The 14,019-nt window shown below is 62.0% G+C and overlaps 2 protein-coding genes across 4 annotated transcripts; both read left to right on the top strand.

Moving 5' to 3' along the window:
- Nucleotides 1–3,313: 3,313 nt before the first annotated feature.
- Nucleotides 3,314–7,578, top strand: LOC135416610 (acyl-coenzyme A amino acid N-acyltransferase 2-like). 2 transcript variants are annotated; one of them, XM_064659882.1, is made up of 4 exons: nt 3,314–3,626; nt 4,763–5,232; nt 5,959–6,161; nt 6,924–7,578. In XM_064659882.1, the coding sequence occupies exons 2-4, from the start codon at nt 4,770–4,772 to the stop codon at nt 7,509–7,511; spliced, it is 1,254 nt and encodes a 417-aa protein (XP_064515952.1). In that variant the 5' UTR covers nt 3,314–3,626; nt 4,763–4,769; the 3' UTR covers nt 7,512–7,578. The 2 variants fall into 2 exon arrangements, with proteins under 2 accessions (XP_064515952.1, XP_064515951.1); XM_064659881.1 differs by having other exon boundaries at nt 3,617–3,884.
- A 1,261-nt stretch (nt 7,579–8,839) lies between these two features.
- Nucleotides 8,840–13,921, top strand: ZP1 (zona pellucida glycoprotein 1). Of its 2 annotated transcripts, XM_064659813.1 has the most exons (13): nt 8,840–9,142; nt 9,337–9,458; nt 9,691–10,135; nt 10,382–11,020; nt 11,369–11,512; nt 11,588–11,772; nt 12,335–12,432; nt 12,638–12,765; nt 12,843–13,032; nt 13,110–13,260; nt 13,505–13,589; nt 13,670–13,774; nt 13,853–13,921. In XM_064659813.1, the coding sequence occupies exons 1-12, from the start codon at nt 8,983–8,985 to the stop codon at nt 13,768–13,770; spliced, it is 2,448 nt and encodes an 815-aa protein (XP_064515883.1). In that variant the 5' UTR covers nt 8,840–8,982; the 3' UTR covers nt 13,771–13,774; nt 13,853–13,921. The 2 variants fall into 2 exon arrangements, with proteins under 2 accessions (XP_064515883.1, XP_064515881.1); XM_064659811.1 differs by having other exon boundaries at nt 9,691–11,020.
- Nucleotides 13,922–14,019: the final 98 nt, after the last annotated feature.

The raw sequence follows: 14,019 nt of genomic DNA, 5'->3' as shown, positions 1-14,019 counted from the left end.
AACGCGGGCGTCGCCCTCGGGGCGCTGGTGGCCACCGCGGTGCACGGCACGGCCATCACGCGGCTCCCGCCCGGCTGCGAGCGCCGCCTGCCCCTCCACATCCCGCCGGAATGGTGCCTCAGCCACCACAGCAAGGTACCCACGCCGGCCCAAGGGCACGGGGCTCCGGGAGGGAGGGACGAGCCTCCCAGTCCTGCTCAGGTGGGGTGTCCAGGGATCCCGGTCCCGCTCAGGTGGTGGGTTGGAACCTCCTGATCCCACTTGGGTGGGGTGTCCAAGGCTCCAGGTGGGGTGTCCAAGGCTCCAGGTGGGGTGTCCAGGGATCCCGGTCCCGCTCAGGTGGTGGGTTGGAACCTCCTGATCCCACTCGGGTGGGGTGTCCAAGGCTCCTGGTCCCGGCTGGGTTGGGATGGAGTCTCCAGGTGGGGTGTCCGAGGCTCCTGGGTCCAGCTCAGGACCAGAACATCCTGCTCCCGCGGTCGGGCGGAGGATCCCGGCGCTGCTCCAGGACCTTCCCACTCTCTCCCCATTCCGGCAGATCCTGAGCAACGGGCTGGATTCCACCTTCGTGCTCCTCAGCCTCCTGGAATTCTGCGTGGCCGTGGCGGCCCTGGCGTTCGGATACGAGGCCGCCCGGCAGCACAGCTACACCCACATGGTGAGGGGGGGATCGGGATGCACCCCCAGATTCCTTGGGAATCCCTGGAATGCTGGTCCCACCTCCTCCTCGGGCCACCTTGGAGACGTCTCTGTGCTTCCAAAAGCTGCTTTTCCATGTTTTTCCTTTCCCAGGCGCTGTAGCGATGGACAACCCTCACCCCCGCCCTCCAAGGACCACCGGAGCCCCCCCCGGAGGTGCCGCATCCCCGAGGGGGGTCACCGGTACCGGAGCCTCGGAGCCTCCCTTGCCCGCCCCAGTGCACCAAATAAAGGCCTCTCCCACCATCTCATCCCACGCGTGTCTCCGGGGGTCCCTCGGGGTGCGGGGGGGTCTCGCCCCGGGTGGGTTTGGGGGGGGTCCGGGGGTCCCCCCGGTGATGGGCAGCGCTGCCCCACACAAACATGGCGGCCGCCCCACACAAACATGGCGGCCGCCCCCTCAGCGCCGCGGGTGCTGCCCGATACAAACATGGCGGCCGGGGAGCCCCGGCGGCTTCGCTCTCCTGCCCCGAGCGCGCTCTTACGTCATCTCCCCGCGACGCGGCGGGCACGTGGGCCATGGAGGGGGAGAACGGCGGGACCCCGGGATCGGGATCGGGATCGGGATCCACCCCCGAGGGGCCCAGCGGGGCCGCCCCGGCCGCGGGCCCGGCGCGGCGGCGGCGGAAAGGCGCCAAGAAGCGGCAGGAGGCGGTGGCAGCCATTCCGCGGGGCAGGCCCAAGTCGGGGAGGGTGTGGAAAGACCCCGGGAAGAAAAGGTGGGAGCAGGGGGGGGGGGGAGCAGGAATTCGGGGGAGAGGCGTTTTGAGGGGCTCTAGTGTCCCCCAGGGCTGTTTGGGGGGGATTGAGCTCGGAGGGGGGTCTCAGAGGGGGCAGGGTTTGGGGGGGGGTCACTCAAGGGGCCGTGCGGGGACTCCGGAGTTATCCCATGGGTATCCATAGGCTTAGGAAGGATCCAGAGGGGACAGGGACACTTTGGGGTGGTCCTGAGCGGAGGGGTGGGTTTGGAGGGGATGCTGAGGGGGGTTTCGTGGAATTCTGGCCTGAGGCGTTTCTGGAGAGGACCCGCGGCCGCATCCCGGGGTTTCTGGGGAGCCAACACAGCCCGTGTGCCCGCCCAGGTTCTCCCACATGATCCAGGACAAGGCTCTCCGCACCTCCTGGGCCCGGAAGATGAAGGAGAGGCAGGAAAAGAAGCTGGTCCGGGATCTGGCCCAACAGCTGGAGGAAGGGAAGCGGAGGGAGCGAGAGGTAACGGGAGCTGGGAATTCCCACCTTTCCCATGCACAATCCCACGTCCCTGCCCTCATCCCGGCCTTTGGAGCTGTGGCTGATCCCAGTGCTGTGCCAAACCCCGGGAAAAGGGCGGCTGGGATGGTGAATTCCCTGTGCTGCTGCCAAATCCAGTCACATGCTGCTACTCACCGGCTCAGAATAAACTCCCCCCGGGTCAGTCTAAGCCTCATCCGGGCTGGAAAAGCTGCTGGAATGACGGATTTCACGCTTGGGCAGGCGTCGGAGCTGGTTTGGGTTTAATGCCGGAGGGAGGGAGGGATCCCACAGGGAATGTTTTGGTGCAGGAGAAGAAGCGGCGGCGGGAGGAGAACCTGAAGCGGCGCCTGGAGAACGAGCGGAAAGCAGAGATTGTCCAAGTGGTGAGTCCCAGTCTGTCCCCTCTCCCGGGCGGGAACAGCACCGGGAATATCCCACAGTGTCCAGACTCCATGGACCGCGCTCCAGTTCCTCTCCCTGGTCCGGGATTCCACGAAATCCCCCCCTCTCTTCCCCGTTTTCCAGATCCGGAACCCCCTGAAGCTGAAGAGGGCCAAGAAGAAGCAGCTCCGGCGGGTGGAAAAGCGGGACACGCTGGCCCTGCTCCAGAAAACCCCCGTCCGGCGCGGCACAGCCACGGAATGAGGCGGGAATCGGGATCCTGCCCCGCCCGGGACGCGCGGCTGGGATTCCTAGGGATCCTGCTCCCTTCTCCAGGGATGTTTTCCCTGGCTTGCAGGGCAGGAATTGCTGCCGGGACCCTCGGTGTTGGACAGACAACAGGACAGATGATCCACAGTAACCTGCTGGATCCCCATCCCCGTGGAATTGGGATGTTGCTGGAACAGAACTTTGCTTTCCCAAATCTGCCTTTTCCCTATAAAAATGAACAGGAACTGAGACAGATTTGCCTCCAGTGGCTCCACCTGGGACCTTCCCTAAGGCACTCCTGGGATCGGAGTGTTTCGTGGCCTCCCATTCCCTGAGGCTCCCCCTTCCCAAAGAGCAAATTCCCGCTGGGAATGAGCCCTGGAGCCAATCCCCAAGGAAGGGGACACATCCCTGAAGAGATGGGAGGGGGACACACCTTCTTGACACCCTTTTTGGGGGGAGGCAACACTGGGAATTTAGGGGGGATTGGAAGGGCTGGGAATTTGGGGGGGGTGGGGGTGGAAGCAAGAGGCTCAGGGTGGGAAAATCACGTGGATTTCTTCACATTCCTGGTTTTTCTTGCTCCATGAACACCCTTTTCTGCATTCCTTGGGAGGGATGGGATAAAGAGACAATGGGGGGGGGGAACAGGAGGGGCACTGGGGTGGAAAACGGGACTACGGGAAGCAGTGGGAAGCCCTGGGATGGGTGGGAATGGGGGTCCCCGGAGCTTCATCCCGGGGTGACGATTTTGGGGACACACAAAACCTTGTGGCCCTGGGGGGAGCTGGCCCAGAGCCCTCCCGGGGCAGAACCCCTTGGAATGGGAATGAGGGGGGGTCCCACCCCCACCCACGTCCAGGATCAAGGAAAAGGGAAAGGGGAGGGAATCTGGTGGGAGTTGTGGGGCGTGGCAGGTGCCAGCATGGCGTGAGGATATGGGCAGCCCTCTGCCCTCCTGCTTCCCGGGTTAATGATTTCCAAGGAATACTCAAATCCCGGCTTCTCCCTCTCCGGAGCCCACAGAGCCTTTGCCCGGCGGGGTAAGACAGGGGGGAGCCGGGAGCCCATTCCCGTGGCCTCGGGGCTTGCAGGGGCTGATTTCCTGGTGGGACGGATGTGGGAGAACACGGTGCCTCCTCCCAGGGCGGGACTGGGGCCGAACCCCTTGTTCCGCATTCCCGGAGAGGCAACGGGCAGCATTCCAGGGAGCATTCGGGATTGGGGGGGCTCGGAGCCGCTGGAGCCTCGCCCCGCTCCGGCCCCCGGGGGGCACAGGAGGAGGAGAAGGAGAGGGGACGGTGGGTGTTGGGAATGCCGGGGCTGGGACACGTGGAAAAGGGGCGGTGCTGCTGCCCGGCAAGTTTGGGGGGGGGCTGGAAGGTGGGGGGGGCTTGGGGCCCGCGGGTGGGGATAGGGGAAGGAGGGATGGGAACTAGGGAAATAGGGGATGGGGGCATGGAAGGAGGGGACAGGGACCAGGGAAGGAGGGATGAGATGAGGGAGGGGACGGGAACCCGGGAAGGAGGGGACTGGGACTGGGGAAGGAGGGATGTGGACCAGGAGGAGTGGACAAGGACCAGGGAAGGAGGGGATGGGATCCAGGGAGGAAGGGATGAGGACAGGGAAGGAGGGGACGAGGACAGGGAAGGAGGGAGGGATGAGGACAGGGAAGGAGGGGACGAGGACAGGGAAGGAGGGAGGGATGAGGACAGAGGGATGAGGACAGGGAAGGAGGGATGAGGACAGGGAAGGAGGGATGAGGACAGGGAAGGAGGGATGAGGACAGAGGGATGAGGACAGGGAAGGAGGGATGAGGACAGAGAAGGAGGGATGAGATCCAGGGAGAGAGGGATAAGGACAGGGAAGGAGGGATGAGATCCAGGGAGTGAGGGATGAGAATAAGGAAGGAGGGGACGAGGACAGGGAAGGAGGGCTGAGGATCAGAAAGGAGTGCTGAGGATCAGAAAGGAGTGAGGGATGAGGACAGGAAAGCAGGGAAGTGATCAGGGAAGCAGGGAAGTGATCAGGACTATCTGGACCGTAAACCTACCTTGCTGTGTCACGCTGTTATGCCCCGGGAGGATCCCTGGGGACACTGCCAGCCCTGGGAGGATCCCTGGGGACACTCCTGGGCCCGGCAGTCCCCGCGGGGCGCTCAGGCCGATCCCGTTCCCAGGTGCAGCATGGTGGAGGTGACGGTGACGCCGCGGTCCTCGCTGGCCGACCGGCCGGTGCAGCTGCGGGTGCGGGGCCTGTCCCCGTCCCAGCTGGTCACCCTGCGCGCCTGGCTCAGGGACGAGCAGGGCGAGCGCTTCCAGTCCCGCGCCTTCTTCCGCGCCGACGGATCGGGAGAGGTGGATCCCGGCAGCCAGGCCGCGCTGGGGGGCAGCTACTCCGGCGTGTGGCCCATGGGGCTCTTCTGGTTCCTGCAGCCCGACACGCTTTTCCGCCGGCTGGTGAAGCGGGACGTGGCCGGGAGCCCCTTCCTGGTGCGGCTGGAGGTGTTCGACGGGGTCCAGCTGGGCGCGGAGCCGCGGGAGCGGCCGCTGGGATGGTGCGAGGCCGAGCGGTGGTACGTGGGGCCCGGAGTGCAGCGGGTGCCCGTCCGCCAGGGAAGGGTCCGAGGGGCCCTGTTCCTGCCTCCTGGTGAGCACCGCGCAGCGGGGAGCCCGGGATGCACGGCCTCGGGACCCCCGGGATAACGAACAGCAGGACCCCCAGATGCTCAACCTCTGGACCCTTGGGATGCCCAGCCTTGGGATCCCTGGGATATCAAACATCAGGACCCCCAGTTACCCAGCCTTGGGACCCCGGGATATTGAACCTTGGGATCCCAGGATGCCCAGCCTTGGGAACCCTGGGATACTGAACCTTGGGACCCCTGGGATAACAAAGATCAGGACCCCCCAGGATGCCAAACCTCAGGACCTCTGGGATACCAAACCTCGGGACCCCTGGGATGTCAAACCTTGGGACCCGCAGGATGCCCATTCTCAGGACCTGTGGGATGCCAAAACCTCGGGATCCCCGGGTTGCCAAACCTCAGGACCCCCAGGATGTCCAGCATTGGCACCCCTGGGATAACAAACATTGGGACCCCCAGGACTCCCAACCTCAGAACCCCTGGGATACCCAGCCTTGGGATCCCTGGGATAACAAACATCAGGACCCGGCCTCGGGACCCACAGAATGCCCAGTCTTGGGATCCCTGGAATGCCCAGCCTTGTGACACCCGGGATACTGAAACTTGTGACCCCTAGGACACCAAACCTCAGGACTCCCGGGATACCCAACCTTGCACCTCAGGATGCCCAACCTTGTAATCCCGAGGATGCAGGACGGTGGCTCCTGACATTCTCCGTCTTCCTGCAGGTCCAGGACCCTTCCCGGGGGTGATTGACATGTTTGGAGGCGCCGGGGGGCTGATCGAATTCCGGGCGGGACTCCTGGCCAGCCGGGGCTTTGCTGTCCTGGCCCTCGCCTTCTTTGCCTACGACGACCTACCCCAAGTCCTGGCCCAGTTCGACCTGGAATACTTCGAGGAGGCGGTGGATTTCCTCCTCCGGCATCCCAAGGTGAGTCCTGGAGCATGGAGAGGAGAATCTGTGAGCCGGGATGTCCTGGGGCAACCTGGGCAGAGGGATGTCCATGTGACCAGGGATGTCCCAGGAATGTCCTGGGGACTGGGGGCATCCTGGTGAGCAGGACATCCATGTGACCATGGATGTCCCAGGATTGCGTTGAACACCAGGGATATCCCAGGGGCTGGTGGCATCCCAGGTGACCAGGGCCATCCCAGTGATTTCCCAGGAATATCCCAGGGATGTCCCAGGATTGTGCTGAACACCAGGGATATCCCAGGGGCTGGTGGCATCCCAAGTAACCAGGGCCATCCCAGTGATTTCCCAGGAATATCCCAGGGATGTTCAGGTGACCAGGGATGTCCCAGGGATGTCCCAGGATTGTGCTGAACACCGGGGATATCCCAGGGGCTGGTGGCATCCCAGGTGACCAGGGCCATCCCACTGATTTCCCAGGAATGTCCCAGCAACCAGGGATGTCCCAGTAATGCCCCAGGGGTTGTCCTGAGCACTGGGAATATCCCAGGGACCGGGGGCATCCCAGTGAGCAGGGTGTCCAGGGGACCAGGGACATCCCACGAAGACACCCTTGTCCCGGTGCCCAGGGGTGTTCCACTGATGTCCCAGAGATGTCCTGGCAAGCGAGGAACATCCTGGCGACCGGGAACGTCCCAGTGAGGGTGTTCTCCCCACGGCTGGGAACCCCCCGGTGCCATCCCACCCACCTCCCGCCCGGCTCCGTGTCCCCCTCTCCAGGTGCGAGGCCCCGGCCTGGGCGTGGTGGGCGTCTCCAAGGGCGCGGAGGTGGCCCTGGCCCTGGCCAGCTTCCTGCCGCAGGTGGTGGCCACGGTGTGGATCAACGGCACGGCCTTCCTCCACGGCACCCCGCTGGTCTACAGGGACCTGCGCATCCCGCCCATCCCGTACCGCGTGGAGCGCGTCCTCCTCACCGAGGCGGGAGCCCTGGACAACTCGGCCGTCTTCGCCGACCCCCGCCACCCCGCCTACCGCGCCTCGGCCATCCCGGTGGAGCACGTCCGCGGGAAGGTGCTCTTCGTGGTGGGAGAGGCCGACCGCAGCTTCAACAGCAAGCTGTTCGCCCAGCTGGCCCTGGCGCGGCTGCCCCCGGGGAGCGGGCGGATCCTGTCGTATCCCGGCGCCGGGCACCTCATCGAGCCGCCCGGGTCCCCCCTGTGCGGCGTCTCCTGCATCCGCAGCTCCCCCCGGCCCGTGGTGTGGGGCGGGGAGCCCCAGCCCCACGCCCGCGCCCAGGAGCACTCCTGGCACGAGATTGTCCGGTTCCTGGAGCAGCAGCTGGGCCCGGCCGCCACCCCGAAGCTGTGAGGGAGCGGGAAAGGGGGGCGGGAATACCGGGATCGGCGCCGGCGGGAATAAAGCGGCACCTGCTGGATCCTGGTTGTGCTTCTGGGGGAGCGGTGTGGGACATATATGGGATATACACAGGACATCTGTAGGACATATATACAGGATATACAGAGGATACAGATGGACAGATACATGTAGGATATATATGGACATACCTATAGGATATATATGGACATACCTATAGGATATATATGTACATATATATAGGATATAAAGAGGACACAGATGGACGTATATATATAGGATATTTATGGGATATATAGATATATATAGGATATAAAGAGGACACAGATGGACAGACATATATGGGATATATATGGGATATATATGGACATAGATATAGGATATATATAGGATATATATGTAAATAGATATAGGATATATATAGGATATATATGGACACATATATAGGATATATATAGGACATATATGGGACATAGATATAGTACACAAGCATAGATATAGGACAGATATAGGACACATATATAGAATGTATAGAGAGTACATATAGGACATTTATCAGACATATTGGACATATATATGGGACATCTATAGGATATATATAGGACATATCGGACATATACATAACACATATATCAGACATAGGTCAGACATGTATTGGATTTATATAGGACACCTATCAGATATATATTGGATTTATATAGGACACCTACGAGATATATATTGGATAAATATAGGACACCTATCAGATATATGTTGGATAAATATAGGACACCTATCAGACACATCTAGAACATATATCGGCCATATACATCTGCCATCGCTTCCTGATGCAGTTTTAGGGGATCACATCCAGCCCCTCCTTCCCACCAGGATCCCAGTGCCTCTGGGAGCTGGCATGGTCCCGTTCCCACCCCAGGGCAGGGAACAGGGAATGGCTGTGCCTGTCACTCTGGGAAGGGTGACTTAGTTTAATCTGCAGTAAAGATAAATCCCAGAAGGGAAACTTCTGGAAAGGGAGGCAGAGGGAACGCACAAAGTGCCCCACGGAGGACTTTGCATTCCTTGTGGCACTGCCAGTGGCAAATTCCCAGTCCCAGTGCCCCGGAGCCCACCGGGGCTGTGCCACCGTGTCCCCCAGCCCCTGTGCAGGATCCCAGTCCCACAGGAATGGCACGTCCGGATGTTACCTGTGGCAAGCAGGAATCGGGGCACACGCCACCTTTTCTTCCCTCCTGGATCGAGCTGGGCATCCACCGGGACAGTTTTCCAAGCGTGGGATAAGCTCGGTTTGTCCCGGGTCACCGTGACACGGCCACGGGAGGTGACCACGGGGCCAGGGCACCGAGGTCGCCGTCGGCACGGGAGCGAGGAGCCCTGGGCAGAGCTCATCCCACCCGGTCAGCTGATCCCCTCCGGATATAAATCCGTGTGGGAAAGCCCCGTGTGCCGCCTGGCTCACCCCACCATGGGACGGAGCTGCTCCTTCCTCCTGCTCCTCTTCCTCCTTGTCCCGTGGCCCAGGGCCACCGTGTCGTTCCTGCGGCACCGCTACACCTGCGGAGAGCTGGGAATGCAGCTCCTGGTATTCCCGTCCCACGGCCGCTCCGTCCGCTTCAAGGTCCTGGGTGAGTGTGGGATGAACCCCTGGACCCCCTTGGGGTGCTGGATCCCTGAGACCCGAGTTTTTCCATGGGATAAACCCAATGGATTGAACGAGGGGCAGGTGCTGCTCAGGGGGGGAGTTCTGTGCGCCCGCCACCCTCGGGAGCATCCCGGCACCCGGATGTGTCACTTCCCTGTGTCCATGGTGTCCCACCAGACGAGTTTGGGACCCGCTTTGACGTGGCCAACTGCTCCATCTGCCTCCACCGGCTCAACTCTGGGGAGGATGGATCTGTCATCTTCTCCTCCGGATACAAGGGCTGCCACGTCCTGCTCCAGGTGACATTCCCACCCCTTCCCCTGCCCCTTCCTGCTCCAGGTGACATTCCCACCCCTTCCCCTGCCCCTTCCTGCTCCAGGTGACATTCCCACCCCTTCCCCTGCCCCTTCCTGCTCCAGGTGACATTCCCATCCCTTCCCCTGCCCCTTCCTGCTCCAGGTGACATTCCCACCCCTTCCCCTGCCCCCTCCCGGTGGGATGGAGGTGACTATCCCTCATATCCCACTGCAGGGGAACCGCTACGTCCTGAGGGTGCAGCTGGAGGAGCTGCTTCCCAGCGGGATCCTGCTCACCTCCTCCGAGGTCAACATCACCTGCCCGAAGCCGGGTGGCTACGAGACACTCCCGGACGGCATCCCGGAGCGGGGCCGGGATAGCGGCATCCTGGTCTCCCACACTGGTCTCCAGCACCACGTCTCCCAGTCCTCCCTCACCCTGGCGGGATCCCACACCCACACCCACTCGGAGCAGCTTCACACTGTGGCACAGAACGGGCCCAGCTCGGTGCTTCCCGGGATTCCGCCCCAGTCCAACCCAGTTCGCCCAGGGCTTCCGTCCGAGTCTACTGGGATTCGTCCCATCTCCAATATCCAGGGAGGCTTCAATCACCCGGGAGTGCAGCCCCTCCGCCCTGGGGGTCAGACCCAGCCAGGGCTTGGATCCCAAAATCCTCCCAGTTGGAGGCTTCCTGGGGGTCAAACTTGGCCAGGCCTTCGCCCAGAGTTTGTATCCCAAAACTCTCCCAGTTCAGTGAATCCCGGGATTCAGGCCCAGCCAGGGCTTCGCCCAGGGCTGGCATCCCAAAACTCTCCCAGCTGGGTGAATCCCGGGAGTCAGACTCAACCAGGGCTTCGCCCGGGGTTTGCATCCCCAAACCATCCCAGTTCGGTGAATCTCTGGGGTCAAAATCAACTTCGCCCAGGGCCTGTATCCCAAAATCCTCCCAGTCCGGTGCATCCCGGGAGTCAGACTCAGCCAGGGCCTCACCCAGGGTCTGCATCCCAAAATTCTCCCAGTTCAGTGTATTCTGGGAATCAAAATCCACCAGGCCTTCGTCCAGGGTTTGTATTCCAAAATCCTCCCAGTCCGGTGCATCCCGGGAGTCAGACCCAGCCAGGGCCTCGCCCAGGGTCTGCATCCCAAAATTCTCCCAGTTCAGTGTATTCTGGGAATCAAAATCCACCAGGCCTTCGTCCAGGGTTTGTATTCCACAATCCTCCCAGTCCGGTGCATCCCGGGAGTCAGACCCAGCCAGAGCCTCGCCCAGGGTCTGCATCCCAAAACTCACCTGGCTTGACCCCTGCTGGTGCTCACCCTCCAGCAGGATTCCTGCGCCCAGGATCTCCGCTCCCAAACCAGCCAGGAATGGCTCAGCCCAGTTTTGTCTCCAGCTCCCAAACGGGGCTGATCCATCCCGGCCATCCCAGTCCGGCTTTAGTGCGCCCGGGACTCTCATCCTGGCCGGGTTTGATCAGCCCTGGACTCCAGCCTGGATTGCTGCATCCCGGGATCCACAACCCGCTCCAGCCCACGGCACTCTTCTACCCTTCGGGAGGGGCAGGTATGGCGGAAAAGCGGGATGAAGGGATGCAGCCCCGGATCTGAGGCTGGACAAGGGGCTGGGATAAGAGGAACCGGCCTCAAGTTGTGCCAGGGGGAGGTTTGGGCTGGATATCAGGGAAAATTTTCCATGGTAAGGGTTGTACAGTCCTGGACAGCACGCCTGGAAGCGTCCCAAAACCACGTGGCTGTGGCACTCGGGGATGTGGTGGCCTCGGCATTCCTGCGGGAATGGTCGGATTCCGTGACCTTAGAGGGCTTTTCCAACCCAACAATTCCACAATTTGCCAGGGGGACTTTGTGAGGGGGGAGTTCCCGAGGAGGAGCTCTGATCTCTTCCCACCCTCAGGAATGCAGCTGACGCGGGAGCAGTGCCAGGTGCCGGTGGGCCGGATGCCGTGCGTGGCTCCGCAGGGACGGGACGGGTGCATCCAGGCGGGATGCTGCCACGACGACACGGATCGTGCCACGCCCTGCTACTACGGGAACACGGGTAGGGCGCTCGGGGAGGGGCATCCCGGGAATCCCCCGGGCACCGGGGTGATGGGATGTCTCCGCGGTGCCGCAGCCACCGTGCAGTGCCTGCGGGAGGGGCAGTTTATCCTGGTGGTCCCGCGGGGAATGGCCGTGCAGCCCTACAACCTGGACAGCGTCCGGCTGGCCGGCAGCCAGGCAGGGTGCGAGCCCTTCCGCGTCACCGAGAGCTCCGTCATGTTCCGCTTCCCGGTCACGCGCTGCGGGACCACCGTGCAGGTACCGGGAGACCCCCGGGGATGGGAGAGGGACGGGAAACACTCGGGACAAAGAGCTCACCCAGCCTCCGCCTCGTGCCTCAGTCCCTGACCCATTTATCCCTCCGGATGCTCCCAGCTCCATCAGCCAACCTCAGGGCAAAGAATTCACCCGCACTCTGCCTCGTGCCTTGAACCCTCATCCATGAATGCCCCGGAATGCTCACAAGCTCCATGTTTCCGTGTTTTTCTCTAAAACCCATGTCGGGATAAGGAATTCATCTGTTCTCTGCCTCGTGCCTCAAACCCTGATCCATCTGAACTCCAAGATGCTCCCAACTCCAAAACCCACTTCAGGATAAAGAGCCTCGTGCCTCAAACCCCGATCCATGTATCCCCCAGGATGCTCCAAGCTCCATAACCCACTTCAGGATAAAGAGCTCACCCTGATCCATTTATCCCCTGGGATGCTCCCAGCTCCATAACCCACCTCAGGATAAAGAACTCACCCACACGCTGCCTCCTGTGTCAGAGCCTGATCCGTGGATCCCCCAGGATGTTCCCTGTTCCCGTGTCCCCTCCAGGTGATCGAGGACCGGCTGATCTACGAGAACCAGCTGATCTCCACCATCGATGTCCAGGGATCCTCCCGCGGCTTCGTCACCCGGGACAGCGTCTACATGTGAGGGAAAGGCGGGAAAAGCCGGACACAGAGCCAGGATTCCCCTTTGGAAAGCCCCTCCTGCCCTCCCACCCCGGGATCAACCTGATCCTCGCTCCTGCCAAATTCCCAGCTTTCACCCCCCCAGTTTGGGCTGGGAGAGGTGATGCCGGAAGGGGCGGATGGAGGATTTGGGAGTCTTCCAACTTCCTCTGCCCCCTCCCAGTCTCCAGGCTCGGTGCATCTACAACGCCAGCGACCTCCTTCCCCTGGGAATGGAGGTGGCCGTGCCCCCCACGGCCGCTCCGTTGGCAATGCCGGGACCGCTGGGGCTCGAGCTCCGGATTGCCACCGGTGAGCGATTCCCGGCTTCCCACCCCGCTCCCAACCCCGCTCCCCATCCCGCTCAACCCCTCCCAACGTTCCCACAGATGAATCCTACAGCTCCTACCACCCCGTGGGCGACTTCCCCCTGGTCAGGGTGCTCCGGGACCCCATTTTCGTGGAAGTCCGGCTGCTCCAGAAGACGGATCCCAACCTGGTGCTGGTGCTCCACCAGTGCTGGGCCTCTCCCGGCTCCAGCGCCGCCTCCCAGCCCCAGTGGCCCATCCTGGTGGACGGGTGAGCGGAGTGGGACGGGGGGATGGAGGTGAGGGTGGATGGATGGTGCCCATGGAGGGTCTTTGTTGCCCGTCCAGGTGTCCCTTCCAGGGGGACAATTACCGGACGCGGATGGTGCCGGTGGGTCCGGCCTCTCCGGAGCTGCCGTTCCCAAGCCACTACCAGCGGTTTGTCATCTCCACCTTCACCTTTGTGGAGCCTCCCGGGATGGCCGTGATGGAGGGAGAGGTGGGTTGTGCATTTGGGGTGTCCCAGCGTTGGGAATCCCTCATCCCAAATCCATCCCAGCTCCGAACTCCCCTTGTTGGTGCTTCCTCAAGGCTGAGAGTCCCTTTATGGGGCTTCCCCAAAGCTTGAATCCGTTTTTTGGGGGTCTCCTCAAGTCCTGGAGCCCCTTTTTGGGGGTCTCCCTGAGTCCTGGAGCCCCTTTCCAGGGGTCTCCAGCTGATCCCAGCCCACCTGTGTTTCCCAGGTGTACATTTCCTGCAGTGCCTCCGTGTGCCACCTGGCCCAGCCGGAGCCGTGCCGCCCCTCCTGCCAGCTAGGAGCGACCTCACGTAAGTCCAGGAGCTTCCTGAGATTTAGGGGTCCCTCCGTGTGCCCCCCTTTTCCCACCCCAACGCTCTGTTCCCGCCAGGAGCGCGTCGGTCTCCGGGGAACAGCAGGATGGGCGATGGAATGGGAACAGTCACATCCCAGGGACGCGTTGTCTTTCCCAAGGTTTCCAAGAGAGGGTGAGGAGGTGAGTGCCCTCTGCTCCCTCAAAACCCCTTCATCCCAAAACAACCCTTCATCCCTCTAACTCATCTCCTCTTCACAGCTCCTGCCTCCACCCAACACTGCTGGATTTCTCTGGGAAAGCTGGAAAAATAAACCAGTGCAAATCACAGCTCTAGGGGTGGTTTATCCTGGGAGTGGGAGGAAAGGGGATCCTTTATCCCTATTCCCAAGCTGGAAACACCCCCAGCCCCCCAAATCCTATGCTGC

The sequence above is a fragment of the Pseudopipra pipra genome, chromosome 6 (genome assembly GCF_036250125.1).
Source record: "Pseudopipra pipra isolate bDixPip1 chromosome 6, bDixPip1.hap1, whole genome shotgun sequence".
In the NCBI taxonomy this organism is placed as follows: Eukaryota; Metazoa; Chordata; class Aves; order Passeriformes; family Pipridae; genus Pseudopipra; species Pseudopipra pipra.
The sequence above is the reverse complement of the archived record's forward strand: the minus strand, read 5'-3'. Positions and strand labels throughout refer to the sequence as shown.